The sequence below is a fragment of the Pongo pygmaeus genome, chromosome 5, assembly GCF_028885625.2.
Source record: "Pongo pygmaeus isolate AG05252 chromosome 5, NHGRI_mPonPyg2-v2.0_pri, whole genome shotgun sequence".
Classification (NCBI taxonomy): domain Eukaryota; kingdom Metazoa; phylum Chordata; class Mammalia; order Primates; family Hominidae; genus Pongo; species Pongo pygmaeus.
In genome coordinates this window covers 121,476,960-121,496,011 of record NC_072378.2, presented here as the reverse complement: position 1 = coordinate 121,496,011, position 19,052 = coordinate 121,476,960, and the positions used below count along the sequence as shown (strand labels likewise).

Here is a 19,052-nt window from a genome sequence, read left to right as displayed (position 1 = left end):
CCTTATAGCCTGGACATAACCATGGTCTGGGGAATTGATCTAGACTGGAAACTGGATGAGGGACCATGAATATCCACTGCAGCTTCCTGCAGAACGATCTTTATATATGATACCATCACATGGTGTCTCTCTGGAATCCCATTGCATCCTATTACTTGCAGAAAAATCTCGAATCTCTTAACGTGCCAAAAGATTAGACCCTTCCAGATGTGACCAATTTACTTCTTTAGCTTCCTCACCTCCTCTTTCTAACCCGATTACCTCAAATGCCAGTATATCCTACACTCTGAGGCCCCTATTCTTTGCATGTCCAGTTTGCTCTCTTTGCTTCTTTCCTCAACTCCTCTACTGGGTTGAAACTAATTCTGGGTCTCCACAGCACCACCGACTTGGCACATTTTTTTTTCTAGCATGACATTTAATTGCACTGTATTGTAATCGTTAACTTATTTTTCTCTCTGTTACTCAATGAGGGAGTCTTCTTCATAGCTCCTAGCAAGGTGCTTGGTAAGGAAAGTGTTTGGTAAGGCGTACGAGCTCAACAGGTGTTAGCCGTTAGAGGAAAACAACACTGCAACTTTTCAATACCATTCACTCTTCAATTGAGGCTTGTCAGGCTACTTTCAGTTTCACTTCTACTATCTTTCTTTTATTGATCACTTTCTCTTCGTACCCTCTTCCCTCCCACCTACAACGCGGCGGCGAGGGAGAGTGGCTCAACTCGAACATTTTTCTGGACACCCCCAGGTCACCTGGTTGCACTCCCTCCCATCAAGGAAGCCACATCAGCGAGCTGACGTCACGCGCATCGTGACGTTCCGTCGTCGGGTCCTCCCATCAGACCATTCCTGATGTCTCTTTTGTTGTTAGTCGGGAGAGCCTGAGGTCTGCTGGTACTGAAGGCTAGCAACTACGAGTACCACAGGCGAGACCTCGCGGACCCCTGCTTCCCCAAAGTAAGGTGACTCGTTTTCCGAAATGACGCGCTGGCAGCAGAGGGCCCAAGCACAGGCGCTCGCCGCGGTCTCCCTGGGAACGACGCCGCCCGTAGCCGGGGCTGGGTGGGGCTGCGCGTGCGCAGTGCGCGGCTTTTCTCGGACCTGGAGTAATGAGAGTGGGCGTTTGATTCCAACAGGATGGCCAATTTCTCCAGCGAGGACCAGGCGATGCTGCAGGCGATGCTGAGGCAGTTGTTCCAGAGCGTGAAGGAGAAAATCACGGGTGCCCCTTCTCTGGAGTGTGCCGAAGAGATTCTTTTACATCTGGAGGAAACTGATGAAAATTTTCACAAGTAAAATTGCTTTTGATGTCTTAAGCCTACAAACCATTGATCCAGAGAAGGTCCAGAGAAGGGTCAACAGTGTTAATTTATTTATTGTTTTTAAAATAGTGCCCAATTTGGAGGTTTACTTTTTCTCTTATTTGCCAAAATGTCGAATTTATTTAACATTTATTCTTATTTCCTAAAGCTTCTGTCGCCTCTTTCTCTATATATTTTTGAGGGGGAGTCTCGCTCTGTCGCCCAGGCCGCAGTGCAATGGCTCTATCTCCGCTCACTACAACCTCCGCCTCCCAGGTTCAAGCGATTCTCCAGCCTCAGCCTCCCAAGTAGCTGGGATTGCAGGTGCCGGCCACCGCGGCCGGCTAATTTTTGTATAGACGGTGTTTCACCATGTGGGCCAGGCTGGTCTCGAACTCCCGACCTCAAGTGATCCGCCCGTCTCGGCCTCCCAAAGTGCTGGGATTACAGGCGTGGGCCACCGCGCCCGGCTGCCGCCTCTATATTTTTACTGCCACAACCAGCATATCCTAATAATCCATTCCCCCGCGCCTCACCCGGGCAGCGCAGTAATATTAATTATAAATTATTCATGCTCTTTGAAAGAATACTTCCACGATTTCAAGGGATTCCTGTCACTATACAGTACTTAAAAGCAATGCGTTCCAACGACCTTTGTTCCTTTGCTGATATTTTCAGTGGCCGCACAAATTACTCACTCTGAGCACTGCAAAGGGAATACCGAAGTGAGATCATTAGTTTCCTCTGGAATAGTTAAGTTTGTCTAGAGGAGTAAGCCACGTAACTAAATGTCTGTGATACATGTCAGAAATATAAGAGACAGAGAAGGGGGGTCAGCGTGCTCTGCGTGTGGGAGCAGTAGGGGAAAGAGGTTTAATGAGAGAGTTGCCATTTGAGGTAGATCTTGAAGATCTTTAGAGACTTACGTTTTTCTTTTGGTTCATATAATTTCAGTTAAGCCTCTGAATTTACAAGTCTACCTCCAGGTGCCTCCATTCATTATTATTACTAGTGTTTTAACCCAGTGTTTGCATTTCATTTTGATCTGACAGAGATGACATTGGAAATTTTTCTAGTTATACTACCTTTACTGACTCTTGGATACCCTGGGGTACCCTGAAGTTCTACTTATCTGGAACTCCTATCAATATCACATATGTGCATCAGGGTATTTTTGAGTTCTTTGAAATTCTATGTACAAGTTTGTGTTTACTTGCAGTTTTATAGGGGGAGTATTTACAGTTTTCACTACCTTCTCAATTGAGTTTTAAAAAGTGTGAAAGGAATCTTCATTAATATGGAGTTTCTAATTTCTTTAGTATTTACGATTATACATACGGTTTCTTTTTCTTTTGTATTTCCATGATTTTCTTATTTCTCATTAAATTCACTGCTAATACCTGTTATTAGATGATAACGTTATTTATTTTGGAGCTACCAGAGACTAGCTTTTACTGGTTAGCTACAGATTTATTAAACAGTGGAGTACAGAAAAATTATAACTTTTTCAAATATAGGTTGGGTGATTAATGTTTTGTAAGCTCATGTAATAATTTACCTTACACACATCCACATAAAGCATTATGTTTGGGATTTCATTTCTGGTTTTTATTTTACATGGAGTTGTAAAATCATCTGTAAATCATCTGTAAATTACTGAGTAAGTTTTTGCTAGGATCATATTCTGGGAATTTGGCCATTTCATCTAGATTTTCAAACTTATTTATAAAAAGGTTTTCGTGAATATCCTGTTATCTTTTTAGTATTTCCAGTATCTGTAGTCATGTTCCCTTTTGTTTTTATTTGTATCTTCCCACTTTTGCTCTTCATCTGTTATGCTAGAAGTTTATTAGCCTTTTCAAAGAACCAACTTTTGGCTTTTTCTCCTCGTTATATAGACACATATATTATTTTTTGTTTTATCAATTTCTGCTCTTTATTTTTTCTATGTGGGAAACCTTTAACCTTATTGTACTGAATACTAGCTCATTAATTTGCAGCTCTTTTTTCTTTTTTAATAGAAGCATTTAAAGCTACACGTTTGCCTGTAATTATTGCTTTATCTGTATCAATTTAAAACATTTTTTCAAGTTAAAATTGGGTCATTGTAGTTCCTCTCCGAAGTCCAGTGACTCTTGTAATACTGTATTACCCTTCAGCAGCTCATTAGGTAGATTAAATAAATGCTTGTTGAATGACATGCACAGTTAATTGCTACTATTTACTAAAGAGATTTACTTGTGGCCTCCTAAAAAACAATCCAAAGAGACTCAAATTATAGCTAGTTTATAGTCTTAAAGGTAAGACTTGACGTAGAATCCTAAAAGTCATTTTTAGTCTTAATAATAGGGTAAAATTTATAATGTCTTAGCTGCAGTAGCCTGAGATCTATGTCTTAAGAGGAGGGAACTCTTGTGTGTGAGAAAGGAAAAGAGGAGCTGCTTAACTTTGGTCTCTCCATAGAATTTTACAATCTCAGAGTTGGAAGGGATCTTAAAGGTCAGTTATTTCAGTTATTTCAATGCTCATATTTCCATTTCTCTTTCTTTTAGTGACATGACTCTCCTTCAACACTTATTCTAGAGTCACTTAGGTGTGTCTTCCTTTCCAAAGTGTTTATTTCAGAATTACTCATTTTTCCACCTCCACTATTAGAACATTGATTCCTTAAATCCAAGTGATGTTGGCCTGTAATTAGCAAGAAAAATAACCTAATTAAAAGACTTATAGGGGAGGCTGGGCATGGTGGCTCATGCCTGTAAATCCCAGCACTTTGAGAGGCCAAGGCAGGTGAATCACTTGAGTTCAGGAGTTCAAGACCAGCCTAGCCAACATGGTGAAACCCTGTCTCTACTGAAAATACAAAAAAAAAAAAAAAAAAAAAGTTAGCCGGGCATGGTAGTGGGTGCTGGTGGTAATCCCAGCTACTCAGGAGGCTGAGACAGGAGAATTGCTTGACCCCGGGAGGTGGAGGTTGCAGTGAGCCGAGATCATGCCACTGCACTCCAGCCTGGGCGACAGAGGGAGAGAGACTCCGTCTCAAAAAAAAAACAACAAAAAACAAAAAGACTTATGGGGAAATTGTTGCTGGGCTGTTCACATTTTTGTAAGAAGATAGTTTTTAAGACAGTTAATGTAATTTCAGGTGGTATAATAAAGTGAGGGAAAGTGTCATTTGGGGAGAAACTACAGCGTAGGCAGTACAGCCATATCTAGGCATTTGTTTTATGGGACAGCTAACATACTATCTCTGCTTTTCATAGGCACTTCTCTTTTTCTACAGTAAACTGTATACACTCTCTAAAAGATCCAAGCTCTCCCGCTTTTCTCTAAGAATGGCAGCAAGGATTTGAGGCCTGGTGGGAGGGGAGAGAGAGAAGAGTACGTTGCTTTCATTATGTGTGTATGTGTTGTGTACATTTTTACACGCAGACTGGCTCCCTATAAAGCAGCATTGCTTTTCAACCTTTGCTGCACTGGAACCATCTGGGGGCTATTTAGAAAAATACTGATGCTTAGTCCCCACCACAGATGAATCAAAATTTCCTGGGGGTTTTGGCAGAGGGAAGTGGTAGAGGCTGGGCCCTGGAGGTTTTAAAACAAAGCTTTCTATGTAAGTCTAATGTGCAGTTAGAGTTGAGACCTCAACATTAGAGCATAGTTACTGGCATTTCAGTGAGAAATAGAGTGTTTTGTTGTTTTTAAAAAGTACCTACCAATTCTAATGATTTTAACAGTCTCTAATGCAGAGGGTCACCTTTATAACCTCACTTGATATGTTTTTGATACAGAGGGACCACAGTAATATTTATTGAATTGGGTATTATTTTTTGTTTTACAGAAGAATTCACCAGTGACTTTTTAATTAGGGAACTCTAGTATGTTTAAGTGGTAACTTCAAGAAAATATTCCCTCTGGGCTGGGCTCAGTGGCTTACGCCTGTAAACCCAGCACTTTGAGAAGTCGAGGTGGGCAGATCACTTAACACCAGGAGTTCAAGACCAGCTTGGACAACATGGCAAAACCCTGTCTCTACAAAAAATATAAAAATTAGTTGGGTGCAGTGGCGTGTGCCTGTAGTCCCAGCTACTCAGAAGGCTGAGGTGGGAGGATCTCTTGTGCCCAGACTGTCAAGGCTGCAGTGAGCCTAGGTGACAGAGCGAGACCCTGTCACAAAATAAAACAAAATAAATAAAATAAAATAAAATAAAATAAGAAAGTATTCATTCTGTAAGTTGATTTACCTGCATGGAGAAAATTACCAAGAATTATGTGTGCTTCTATAATTAATGCATTCCTAGTAACTGTTTATTATGAGCCAAAAGCTTATTTTTTGACCTAAAAAGTTGTAGGAGATGTAAAATACTCGTTCTTTGTATTATATGGCCTTATATATACTAATGTGATATATAAGATTAAGTTCGTCATATAATAAATTCAATGATTCTAAAATATAGCCTATTTTAAGAATTCCTCATGTCAACTTTACAATTCATAACCACTAATAGTTTTTAAAAAATTAGTGATAATTTTTTCCATATATGATTGAATATTTCGTGCCTTTTTATTTTTTTATTTTATTTATTTATTTTTTGAGACGATGTCTCGCTCTTGTCCCCCAGGCTGGAGTGCAATGGCATGATCTCAGCTCACTGCAACCTCCGCCTCCCAGGTTCAAGTGATTCTCTTGCCTCAGCCTCCCAAGTAGCTGGGATTACAGGGGTTTGCCACCACGCCCGGCTAATTTTTGTATTTTTAGTAGAGACGGGGTTTCACCATGTTGGTCAGGCTGGTCTTGAACTCCTGACCTCAGGTGATCTGCCCACCTTGGCCTCCCAAAGTGCTGGGATTACAGGTGTGAGCCACTGCTCCCGACCTCTTGCCTTTTTAAATAGTTAAAAGGATGACTTTTTTGAAACAAACTTGTACCAATGAGATTTTTTAATGTACTTATGTTCTAAGAGTAACCTCTCCATATTTTTATGTAAACATTATGAACATGTCAGAAGTTTATCATAGAAAAAAAATTATTGCATTTTCTTGGGAAATATAGGTAAGAAATCTGGCAAAAAGAGAATGGAAAAAGTGAATGTTCTTTTACTCAATTTGGTAGTTTTTCAATGTAAATGTGAAGAATTTCAAATAATCAGTTACTTCTGATGAATAATCAGACACATTGCTATACATTTTAATTGAGCTGCTTCTGAAATGTGGTGAGCTCCACTCCACATGTCTTTCTTTATTAACAAACAGCTGTCTTCTTAGGTTTTAATGTCCCTCTTTGAAGAATATTTTGTAAAAGATATTTTGCATTCATTTGGTAATAGTGTCATTGCTACCAAATTTTTATTTTTTCTCATTAAATTACTTCTAAAGTAACAAGGTTAGTCAAATGTATGCATAGTATATTTGGTGAGAAAAATGTCAAAGTATATGAAAACACTATTATATAAAAAACATTTTAATATTAAGATTATCATCACCATTAAGTAGTGGGCAATTGAAACTTAGTAAGGTCAGGTGTTTTGCCTAAGATTGCAAGATTGGTCAGTGTAAACTTCAGAATTTAAACCTGAAGTAAACCTGCTTCATAGATTATTAAAAGAAGTATAACAATTATAAACTTGTTTATTCATTGTACAGACTATATCTTTTAAAAAACTAGAGGCCAGGCATGGTGGCTCACGCCTGTAATCCCACCACTTTGGGAGGCTGAGGCGAGTGGATCACGAGGTCAGGAGATCGAGACCATCGTGGCTAACACAGTGAAACCCCATCTCTACTAAAAAAAAAAAAAAAAAAAAAAAAATTAGCCAGGCGTGGTGGCGGGCACCTGTAGTCCTCGCTACTCGGTAGGCTGAGGCAGGAGAATGGCGTGAACCTGGGAGGCGGAGCTTGCAGTGAGCCGAGATCGTGTCACTGCACTCCAGCCTGGGCGACAGAGCGAGACTCCGTCTCAAAAAAAAAAAAAAAAAAAAAACTAGAAAAACCAGTTATTAGAAAAATTTAAAATGAATAGTGAATACTAATAGACTTTAATTAAAATAGAAATAAGTGGAAGTTGTATTTATTGTAACCCATGTCAGTCAAAGCTATATTATTCCTATTATAGTCTTGATATTTTAAGCACAATTGGAATATGTGAAATCTGAAAATGTTAACAGCCTGCTTAAAGATCTGAAAGGGTAGGACCTAAATTGTAGCAGAATTGATTTAAATTAAACCTAGTAAGGATATTTTAAAATAAGTTATTAAGCATGATATAGATTTTTCAGAGAGCTCTTGTATTTCTTGAATAGAAATTTTAAACAGATAGGACATTCGTAGTATCTTTAGTGGTTGGAATTTTGTAATTCTTGGGGAGAGAGGCTGTTGAAAGGCCAGACTAGCATTGTGCAGGCCATGTTTACTTTGACTACATTAAAAAAAAGAAGCACCATTTAAAAATTGAGAGATAATGTATAAAAATCAGTTTTCTAGCTTTTCTTAAAATGTTAAAAGGTTAACACCAGGCTCATATTTCTTAAAGACAAGTGCTGGAACTATGTAGAAGCTTTGCCTTTAGTTGGGGCATGTCTTCATTTCACCACAACCTCTATCCATTCTCTCTCATGCATGGCTTGCTTTCCTTTACCAGACTACCCTCTGTAGCATCTGAGTTTGCACTCCCTGGGATAAGTATAAGGGCCTTTTGAAAGTCTTCTTGAGGCATCCAGGACTTTTATACAAAATAACTAGAATATATTATATCTCCAGATTATTTTCTAAAAATGATGCAATGGGAACATTTGATTAAAAAATCAGTAGTACTATCAATCTTTGGGATTAGATATAGATTTCATAAGAGCTAGTACATAGCACCAATACTGTCAGGGTTACAATGTGGGAAACACAGTACTTAATTTTGTAGAACTGTATTTTTCCCTGCTTCATTGCAATAATAATTTTCTTTTTTTAGATTCAGGGCATTCATGCCTAGGTTTGTTACATGGGTATATTGTGTGATGCTGAGGTTTGGGCTTCTATTGATCGTGTCACCTAAATAGTGAACATAGTATTTTGATAGGTAGTTTTTTTAACTCTTGCTCCCTCCCTGTCTCCCATCTTTTGGAGTCCTGGTGTCTGTTGTTCCCATCGTTGCAACAGTATTTTCTATCCTGGGGCACCATTATAGAATAGCAGCTTCATTTAGTATTTTATGGGGTACTGCCATGAATTCCGATGGTAAAAGAAACAACATAAAATTAATTGTTGGATGAGAATTTAAAGTCTTGAGGTACTCTTACCTAAAGAGTAGAAGGCCCACTTGAAGAAATGACTCTGTTCATTAATTTGGGATTGGAGGCTCTCAAAGTTTCTCAGTGGTCCCTGAGTCAGTATAATACCCTTAGCTATGGGCAGCCTGGCAGTCCTTTCATTGTAAAGGACCTTGCCACTCCTGGAGAATTTTTTTTTTTTTTTCCTAGATTTTTTGAAAAGAGCAGTAACCTCTTAAGACAAGATTTAATCTTGGGGTCCTTGGGTTCATTTAATTTAGAACTTGGACTAAAACCTGGAAGCATTTTGAATGAGTCTTCTGGAGCTATTACTGTGGTCATAGGTAAAAATTAAGTCACTAGAAAAAAGCATGAGGTTATTCAAATTTCCACAGAGTAGATTTACAGCTGTTGCTATTTACAGTTGTTGCTAAATGGTGGAGATTTTTTTAAAAATGAATTTTATTTTTAAAATGACAAATAATAATTGAACATATTTATGGAGTACATAGTGATGTTTCCATCCATGTATAGTGGTCAGATCAAGGTAATTAGTGTATTCATCATCTCAGACATTTATCATTTCTTTCAATTCAGTATCTTCCTTCTAGGTATTTGAAACTGTATAATGTATTATTGTTACTATGGTTATCCTACCCTAGAATAGAACACTAGAACTTGCTCCTCCTGTCTGGCTGTATCCCTTCCTTCTCTTAGGGATTTTTTTGATGTGTCTTTTATTTTAGAACTGTGGTTTTTTTTTAGCTTTATTGACTACATTTTGTTAATGTGCTTGTGTTAAATTTCCTCACGGCCTCAATTACAGATATATCCTTTGTGTTGCTTACAGATTGGGCTTTATAACAAAGCATACCCAAGAGTTATACTTCTCATTGTGGTTTTGATTTGCATTTCTCTAATGACCAGTGATAATGAGCATTTTTTCATATGTTTGTTGGCTGCGTAAATGTCTTCTTTTGAGAAGTGTCTGTTCATATGCTTCACTTACTTTTTGATGGAGTTTTTTTTTCTTGTAAATTTGTTAAAGTTCTTTGTAGATTCTGGATATTAGCCCTTAGTCAGATGACTAGATTGCAAAAATTTTCTCCCATTCTGTAGGTTGCCTGTTCACTCTGGTGATAGTTTCTTTTGCTGTGCAGAAGCTCTTTAGTTTAATTAGATCCCATTTGTCAATTTTGACTTTTGTTGCCATTGCTTTTGGTGTTTTAGTCATGAAGGCTTTGCCCATGCCCATGTCCTGAATGGTATTGCCCAAGTTTTCTTCCAGGGTTTTTATGGTTTAGGTCTTACATTTAAGTCTTTAATTCATCTTGAGTTAATTTTTGTATAAGGTGTAAGGAAGGGATCCAGTTTCTAGCCAGTTTTCCCAACGCCATTTATTAAATAGGGAATCCTTTCCCCATTGCTTGTTTTTGTCAGGTTTGACAAAGATCAGATGGTTTTACATGTGTGGCATTATTTCTGAGGCCTCTGTTCTGTTCCATTGGTCTATATATCTGTTTTGGTACCAGTACCATGCTGTTTTGGTTAGCCTTGTAGTATAGTTTGAGGTCAGGTAGTGTGATGCCTCCAGCTTTGTTCTTTTTGGAAAGCAGTGATACTTTTATGGAATTGAAATATCAGATGTTCTGATCCTTGATTCATTGGGTTCCTGGTTGTGACGCATGGTTGTGGTGGAGAACAAAGAGCTTTTTTTTTTTTTTGAGATGGAGTCTTGCGCTGTCACCCAGGCTGGAGTGTAATGGCACAATCTTGGCTCACTGCGACTTCCACCTCCTGGGCTCAAGCGATTCTCCTGCCTCAGCCTCCCAAGTAGCTGGGATTATAAGCATGTGCCACCATGCCCAGCTAATTTTTTTGTATTTTTAGTAGAGATGGGGTTTCACTGTGTTGCCCAGGCTGGTCTTGAACTCCTGACCTCAGGTGATCCACCTGGTTTGGCCTCCCAAAGTATTGGGATTACAGGCGTGAGCCACTGCGCCCAGCCCAAAGAGCTTTTTTGACTTACCTCATCATGCACATCTGCCAAATCTGTCTCAGAGCCAACTGTGTGTAGAAGCAGTATGGGCGTTGTCAGATATTACAAAATTGAGGACATATTTAAAGGGTTCTCTTGAAACCTTAATTTTTGAATTTTTTTCTTACCAGTGTGATTTCACTGTTTTGTATGGAATGTGAAAAGATTTGGTTTATAATTAGACATACACAAATGAAATAGTGAATAAATATTTAGTATAGATAGGAAGTTTCCATGTATATGGGAAGATCTTCAAATAATATAAGGCAATGATGAATTACCAAAAGAAGCACAGACTATTTACATGATGATTAGAGGCTGTTTTCTATGATATATGATTCAGTAAACTTTGGGTTTTATTTTTCTTGGACTGTATTTCTGAAAATTAATGTTTGCTATTTTAATCTAATGTTATAAGACATTAGATTTACAAAATAGCTTAGTCTTCCTTTTCTGCTATTCTTAATACTTATTCCCTTAAAGCATAGAATTTACTATCTAAACATTGAATATAAATATTGAACATTTTAAAGGAAATTCAATCAATAAATATTTAAGTAAATTATACTTTTAAATTTAATATGCTAGTTATAATTTTGGGGGAATAAAATGTAATTTTTGTTGCAAAATGAAAGAAATTGAAATAATTACAAATTGGTAAAGATATGAGTATTACATTTATTTATTTCCCTTTTCACTCAATTTACAACTACAAAATATCTTATAACACTTCTGATATTTTTACATCTTTGGGACTCTGGGATTATGGGATTAACATGGGCTTTGGAGTAAAGTGAATGAATTAGTAGCTTATGAATTTAACAAGGTTTTTTCATGTTTTGAATCTGTGTCCTCATCTATTTTACCTATCATATGGTAAATAAAATAATATCAATAAAGTGCTTAGCACAGAGTTTAGTATGGTAGTTACTTACAAGTTAGTTTATCACCTCTTTTTTTTGAGGTGGAGTCTTGGTCTGTCACCAAGCTGGAGTGCAGTGGTGCAATCTTGGCTCATTGCAACCTCCGCCTCTCGGGTTCCGGTAATTCTCCTGCCTCAGCCTCCTGAGCAACTGGGACGACAGGCACATGGCACCATGCCCAGCTAATTTTTGTATTTTTAGTAGAAATGGGATTTCACCATACTGGCCAGGATGGTCTCGATCTCCTGACCTCGTGATCTGCCCACCTTGGCCTCCCAAAGTGCTGGGATCACAGGCGTGAGTCACCGCACCTGGTCAGTTTATCACTTTCTCATATGAAGATCAACATGGTTGGAGGTTCGTTGGGAATTTTAAATGTAGCCTCGTTTAAGTAGAGATACTCTTATAAAGAGATTTGATTGATTAGGTATTTAAAGTCCAGGCCAAGGAAGCAGTATTTGACCATGAAAGATGATAGGCAGCCAATTGTTTTAAATTCAGCAAATATTTATTGAGGCATTATGTGCATGCATGACATGGTATGAGGTATTGGTATGAGTAAAATGGCTCTAGCTCTGACTGAAATAATAAAATAAGTTCTTTCAGAAGGCTAATGTGACTACAGTGTTTGGGATGAATATGACAGGGAAGAAAATATGAGAGGAGAGAGGGAAGTGAGAAGTTAAACAAGAAGGCTGCTGCAGTAATCTCTGTTTGAAGTGATATGGCTTTGTACTGATTGATAGAGAAAAAAGGGAGGCAGTGATGAAAGCCAGGGGTGTACAGGAACGTTAACACATGTTGGTGACTGCATGGATATGATGGAGTGGATGGGCAAGGGGTGTAGAAGATGCAGACATTAAAGAGCATTCTATGTTGTCAAGTTTGGGAGTATTGAAAAATAATGCTGTTAGTGCCAAAAGTGTGGTGGGTAGTTGGAAAGAGGAGAGTGCTTTTTGCTGTACACTTTCTTTTTTTTTTCTTCTTTTCATTCCTCTTCTCTTTTTCTTATAGGCGAATTATAGGAAGGATAAGAGGCTGTGTATGGGGGGTGTAATTATAGCATAATGTCATGAGAAATTTGTTAGTAGACGTTACATTAACAAGGAATTACCAACTAAAACAAACATTTAGAAAAGATAAGCAAATTCAAATTCACAGCCACTGATGTAGAAAATGAAGAGATAAACCTTTCCCCAATGCTATATTTCAACCTAACAAGTATTTGTTAAGTGTCTACTATGTACAAGATGTTGCAGATGATAGATAAGTGGATTTGTTCTAAGTCTATCAACAATGTAGAAATCTGGGTGTAGAGGTGGTCAGGAATGAAGCAGGGGATAAAGCAGGTCATATAACTGCATCCAAGAAAATGTTTTGCATGCTAATAGAGAAGGACAGAGTACTTTTGGGTCTTAGGTGAGAAAGGATATCATTTGTTGAGAAACAAGGAAAGCTTTTATCAGAAGGTAGCATTTTAGGCTGTAGAAGACAATCTATAGGAGTGATGGTAAAACACTAAGTGGGTGAAATAATGTTTTCAAAGGTATTGGGAATAAACATCACATGGAGAGTTGGGCAGGTGTAAGGTAGTAATGGGACATAGATCTGGTAGGATAAATTGGAATCTATGAGGGCTTTAAATACCAATGGCAAAGTGTGTCTTGAATTTAATAATAGCGATAATCTTAGTAACATAAGAACTGTTTAGGTGGAAGTTGCATCAGTTACTACTTTCAAAATGTACACAAAAGTCTTCTGATGATGGAAGTTAACTTTTTCCAATTTCTTATTTCATGATTACTATATTCTAGATGATTTTCCTCATCAGCTTGAATAACTGAAAATCCTTAACAACTGCTTTTCATACTCTTCACTGTCACATGTTAAAGATAGGGGCATAAAAAGAAATGTGAAGAGACTTCTAACCTGCTGAAGTTTGGGCTGCTTCTGAAATTTACTTTTCCCTACTGTGGTAATCTTTAAATGATGATTTTTGCCAAGTGTCTCAGAAAAAAAAAGCCAAAAATTTGTAGATTAGCTTGATGATTTGTGATGAATGACTAATTTAATCCTAGTTTAAGGTAAGAAATCTTAATATGTTACCTTTCTGTGTTGATTTTTTTTTTCTGAATATGCTTATGATATTTACCACATTTATTTTCTAAATATTTGTTTCAGCTACGAATTTGTGAAATACCTCAGACAGCATATAGGCAACACTTTGGGTTCTATGATTGAAGAAGAAATGGAAAAATGCACATCTGATCGGAATCAGGGTGAAGAATGTGGCTATGATACAGTTGTACAGCAGGTCACTAAAAGAACTCAGGAATCTAAAGAGTGAGTATGGCCATAATAATAGCTTCAAATAACCTCCTTCAACAAGACTTCTTGACAGCACCCTGATCTCTGTCGCTCACAGTCTATTTCCCTCATAGCAGCCAGAATGATTCTTTAAAACAATAAGTCAGATCATGACACCCTTTCACCCAGACTCTCCAAAGGCTTCCCATCTCCTTTTGAGTAAAACCCAGAATTCTTTTTCTAGCCAACGAGGCCTACCATGGGCCTTTTGCTCCCTCTCCTATCCCATTTCTTACCATTTTCTCCCTTGTACTGCTCTAGCCACTGTGGTCTTGCCTGCTCTTTCGCAAAAAACCAAGTAAGTCCCTCCTGGAGGGATTTGCACTCATGTTGCTCCTGCTACCTAGAATGCCCTTTTCCTAAATATTTGTGTAACTTGCTCCTTCACTTTTTTTGGGGTCTAGGTTAATTGATATAAACAGTTAAGTTCTTACAGCATATTTCTGGTCAAAGAAACATCACCAAACTTCTAAATAAAGATAAAAACACTTCTAATATTAAACATTGAAATAAGTGTGAGCTATATATACATTTAAGAAAGATTAATAAGGGCAAGATAATTATTTAACTGGAATAATTATTCCACTTCAGAGTTGCTGGTAGCCTATCCTGCCTGGCATCTCAGGGTACAGGGTGGGAACCAGCCCTAGGCAGGATGCCATCATCAATTTTTTTTTCTCGTCAATGTTATAATGAAAAGATGTTGAATTACATGATGTCATTTGAAAACTTGCTGTGGTTCATATTTCCAGTATTGGAGATGTTTGAATATATACCTGAGCTTATATTACTGACTGTATTTTAAAGTATTAAATCTAATTTACTTTTAATTAGTTAAACTTTAAAAATTATTTTGGACAAGAGCTCTTCGTTTTTGGGACAACTGATTGTATTATTTAAATTAATATGTTAGTAATTGACAAAGTGACATCATACAGCTATTTTAGTAAATTCAGCAAGTTCGATGCACTAATTTATATCAAGCATAAGTTACAGAGGCTAAGATTTCTTATTTCTTGATTTGGAGAAAACCAAAAATAGAATCACCTTTATCTTTGGATAATGTAATTCCTAGTAAGTCTGTTTCTAGCAGTATCATTAAACTTAATTCTAGAAGGAATACTAAAATACTTTATTAGACAGTTAATGAAAGTATTTTCATGGTAAGAGCAGAATTTTATATGGTACTGCTAGGAAATTACTTTTTATCTCTACTTAAGCTATTTGATTTTCCTGTGTTTCAGTTCATCCATGTGTTAAAATTAATATGGTAATAATTACCTCACAAAGATTTTAAATGACTCAGTAAATGTTTATTTTCCACTTTATGAACCATGGATGAAAGATTTTACATTGTACAGCTTTTTTTTTTCCAGTTTTTTTTTGATGATTCTTTAGAAATCACTTAGGGCTAATGTAGCAACACTACATCTGTAAACAGCATTTCAATTGTTATAAAGTATTTTTGTAATTAAACATTTTTATATTTATTTTTTAAACAGATGTTTGCACACAGAAGAATTCATTTGTAGGATCTATATAATATAAACTATTCCTCATATAATGAGTGGAAGTACTTTGTAGAATTTCATTGTTAATTGATGTGGTTTTTATTCACTATTTCTTAGAACTTTTTCTTTCTGTAGTCTTTAAAACTTGCAAAGCATGAAGGAATCTACTCAATGGTGTTTATATTCTATTTTATATCTGTTTTTTCTTAGTCTTTTCAAAACTGCAATGGCTGCTATTGAGTTTTAGTATTGAGTTTTAGTTCATTTAACTCTTGATATTGATGATGTGACATTATTTTTTAATTTACTTTTTAGAATTATTAGCTACTACCTGTGGCCATTTTGTTAGTATTTCTTACAGCACAATTTATGCTGGTCTTTTTTAAAAGGTCTGTTGGAGACATTCATGTTCAAAGCAAAGCTTAGATATTTTCTATGGATTTTAAGTACCATTATCCCTACCCTGTATATCATTAAGATTTACTTTCATACTTCTTTGTTAAATCACCAGATTATAAGTTTTAAGGGGATAGGGACTTTATGTTGTTCACACGGCCTTTCCTAGCTGCAAAGGAGGCTGGGGAGTGTAGTTTAGTCCTGTGACCAGCTAGAATTCAGTCACCGTGGAAGGAGAGAACAGCTTTTGGTGGATGTGTATTGATTGCTGTCAGGGCACTGTTTTGTTTCCCTGTTTTTTGCTGCCCAGAATCTACAGAGGCAGAAGCTGGGCCTCCGGGCTCAGTTATCCTTATGTCTACTTTGCAAATTAGTGTGTGTGTCTCAGGACTTCTTTTTGCTCTTTATGTCCCTTTACATCAAACTGGGATATTCCTCGGACTTTGTTACCTCTATTGCGTTATCTTCTGTATGTTTCTCCCCCTAGTGGTTCCTAATTTATTTCTATCTGCTTTCAGTATTTTTGTGTTTTCTCGTAATTTCTGGTACTTAAAGAAATATGTTAAATACATATATTTTAAAACTTATAGTTCTATATGATATACATATTAAATATTACATTTAAATATATTAATATATTTTAAATTATGTAGAAATTATATCTAACAAAATTTTAAAATATATTTTATACCTTTTATATAAAATCTCAGTCTATGATTTCTATTCAGATTCCCCAGCAGGTTTGATTTCTCTTATGAGAGATAAACTGCCTTTTCTTCTGTTGGTTTATAGAGTTGCAATGACCCATTATCCAGAATTATACAGAAAAGGACATTTCTGTGCATATTTTCCTAGTGTATTTTCGTTATTTTAATGATAATAAATACATGTATATATGTATGTATACACACACACACACACACTATACATGTATTATCATTTCGGATATATATGTGTATATATATACACATACACATATATTTATTTCTTGCTGTAGTCATATGAAATAGGTTAGCTAGATTGTATTTTTAATCTCATTTTATAGTTGAGGAAATTGAAACTTTTTTATGATGACAGAGCTGGCCGGTAAAATAGTCAGGATCCCCATTCAAGTTTTCTAATTTCAAATTTTATAATTTATTCACTATTTTTACTTACATCTTTATGCCTTTTTTGTTTTAAATATAGAAATTTCAGTGGTTCAGGTCCATATGCCTCATTTGTAAAATAAAGAGCTAGACTATATTTATGGTTCTTTCTAGCTCTAAAATTCTATTCTTAGTGCTTTTGAGGATTTCAGTCTCATATTCATATGGATGCTTGAGAGTTTGAACTTACAAAGTAGAGAAATTTGATACCAGTTCTTTTTGAGATTTTTAGACCTTCCAAAAGAGATTTTAAATATTATCCAATTCACACTCTCAATGATTTCAGGAATCTTTTTCCTAACATCCTGAGAGTGGGTTTCCAAGCCTCTGTTTGAAAGGACACATTGATAGCTTAACTCTTACATAGATCTTGGGAGTATACAAGAGCTCTCAGTTGTGGCTATGGGTGTCTATAAAGTATGGGCAAGGGAGAAGAGAAGGAAAGAAAATAAAGTATGGGAGGGGTGGAGAAAGAGATAGGTATAAGATAAGAGGATGAAGGTGATGTGTAAAATAGCCTGGGTTTTGGTAGTATAATATTGATAGTTGACTTTGTTGCTAGCAATTGGAATCCATGCCATTGAAATCTCTTGCCTTAGGTTCTTTTAATTTTACTACCTTGATCCATGTATGTAACCATGAAAAAACCCAGGAAATAACATACTTTTTGAATTCCCTATTAATTTTTATTGCTGTTTTGTGAATTCTGTTCTACCACTTCTTCTTTAAGAAAAATTGAGTTCGATTTTTCTCTTTAGCATTGTGTTCTTAAAGGGACTTCCCTTTTTATAGAAAAAAAATTAGATAATTTAACTAGTTGACTGTTTTAATTTCTGATCGTCTTTCTCTTATTAAGACTACCTTGAATTTAAAGGTACAAAGAAATGATGCATTACCTGAAGAACATTATGATAGCTGTGGTCGAGTCTATGATTAACAAGTTTGAAGAAGATGAGGCACGAAATCAAGAAAGGCAGAAAAAAATCCAAAAGGAGAAAAGCCGTAGTTACTGCACAGACAATTGCTCTGATAGTGATTCATCATTCAATCAGGTGTGTTGTTTAGTTTTGCATTTATGTCTTGAAATGCTGTTTAATAATAATTAGCTTCAATAAATTATTTCTTAGCCATATTTTTCCTGCCTTCTTAAGATTCAAGAGAAAAATAAACAATAAAATCAAATAACCTAATATTAAATATTTAGTCCATGAAATAACATCTTATAGAATTATGTTCGGTGAGTAGCTGCATTATATCTGAGACAATTCTTGATGATATGAGGAAATTAATGTATGTTGGAATTAAAAAAAATAACGTGTTGAACCAAGTCTGCTTAAGCTCTAATTAAAACATCTTATTCCCAGTTAATCTACATTAAAATTTAACTAAAATAGAGATTAGGTGTGACGATAAAACATTTCCCTTATACATTCTCTGGAGGTGAAAGTTGTGAATTGTTAGTTTTAAAACATTAAGCTTTTTTTTATGTCAAGAGATTTGAGGTATTACATTTTCTACTACCAGTTTATAGGAACCCTTGTCATTTGGCTGCAGCAAAATTAAGAGAAAGATGGGCCAGTGGCTGGATTGGCCCTAATAGAAGACAAGGAAAACTAGCTAGACTAGAGCCTATGCATGTGCCATGAACTTGTACACAGAGGCTATCAGGCCAAAAGAAGCCTGTCTGACCCTAGTGTCGATCTCACCTGGTATTTTTAGTCAAACATTTTTCACCTAATTAGCTATACCACAGGGACATAACTATAAAATAGATCCTAACCATATACCAAGAAGGGATTTGAGGAGTTTGGGTGAAAACATGAACAAATATATACATTGGTCAAGTTGGGACTGCATGATTGAAGGAAAAATGGTTTTGGAAATATTGGAAGCATAACTTAAAGGTCGCTGTGCATTGCCACCATTGCATCATTTAACAGGAGAGAGTATGCTGAGTAGTGAACTTTACAAGTCAAATTGATTACCTGATGTGATGGAGGACATGACAAAGATTGTGAATTTTCTTCATGCTGTAACCCTTAATCATTTCTTGTTGAGGAACTGTGTGGAAAAAGGTGGGGTATAGAGATTTTAGTTTAATACAGTCAGATGG

The 19,052-nt window shown here is 36.4% G+C and overlaps 1 protein-coding gene across 7 annotated transcripts in view; it reads left to right on the top strand.

The window, feature by feature from the left end:
- The first annotated feature begins 630 nt into the window (after positions 1-630).
- TBC1D32 (TBC1 domain family member 32) overlaps positions 631-19,052 on the top strand; it is a 261,936-nt gene continuing 243,514 nt past the window's right edge. For 4 of the 7 annotated variants that reach the window (XM_063666543.1, XM_054492124.2, XM_063666541.1 and 1 more), the window contains exons 1-4: positions 631-956; positions 1,136-1,291; positions 13,699-13,860; positions 17,814-17,991. In XM_063666543.1, the coding sequence (XP_063522613.1) occupies positions 1,137-1,291; positions 13,699-13,860; positions 17,814-17,991 (495 nt within the window). In that variant the 5' untranslated portion in view covers positions 631-956; position 1,136. Of the gene's footprint in view, positions 962-1,079; positions 1,292-13,698; positions 13,861-17,813; positions 17,992-19,052 lie in introns of those variants that run through there. The other 3 variants (XM_063666542.1, XM_063666544.1, XM_054492123.2) reach the window with 3 other exon arrangements.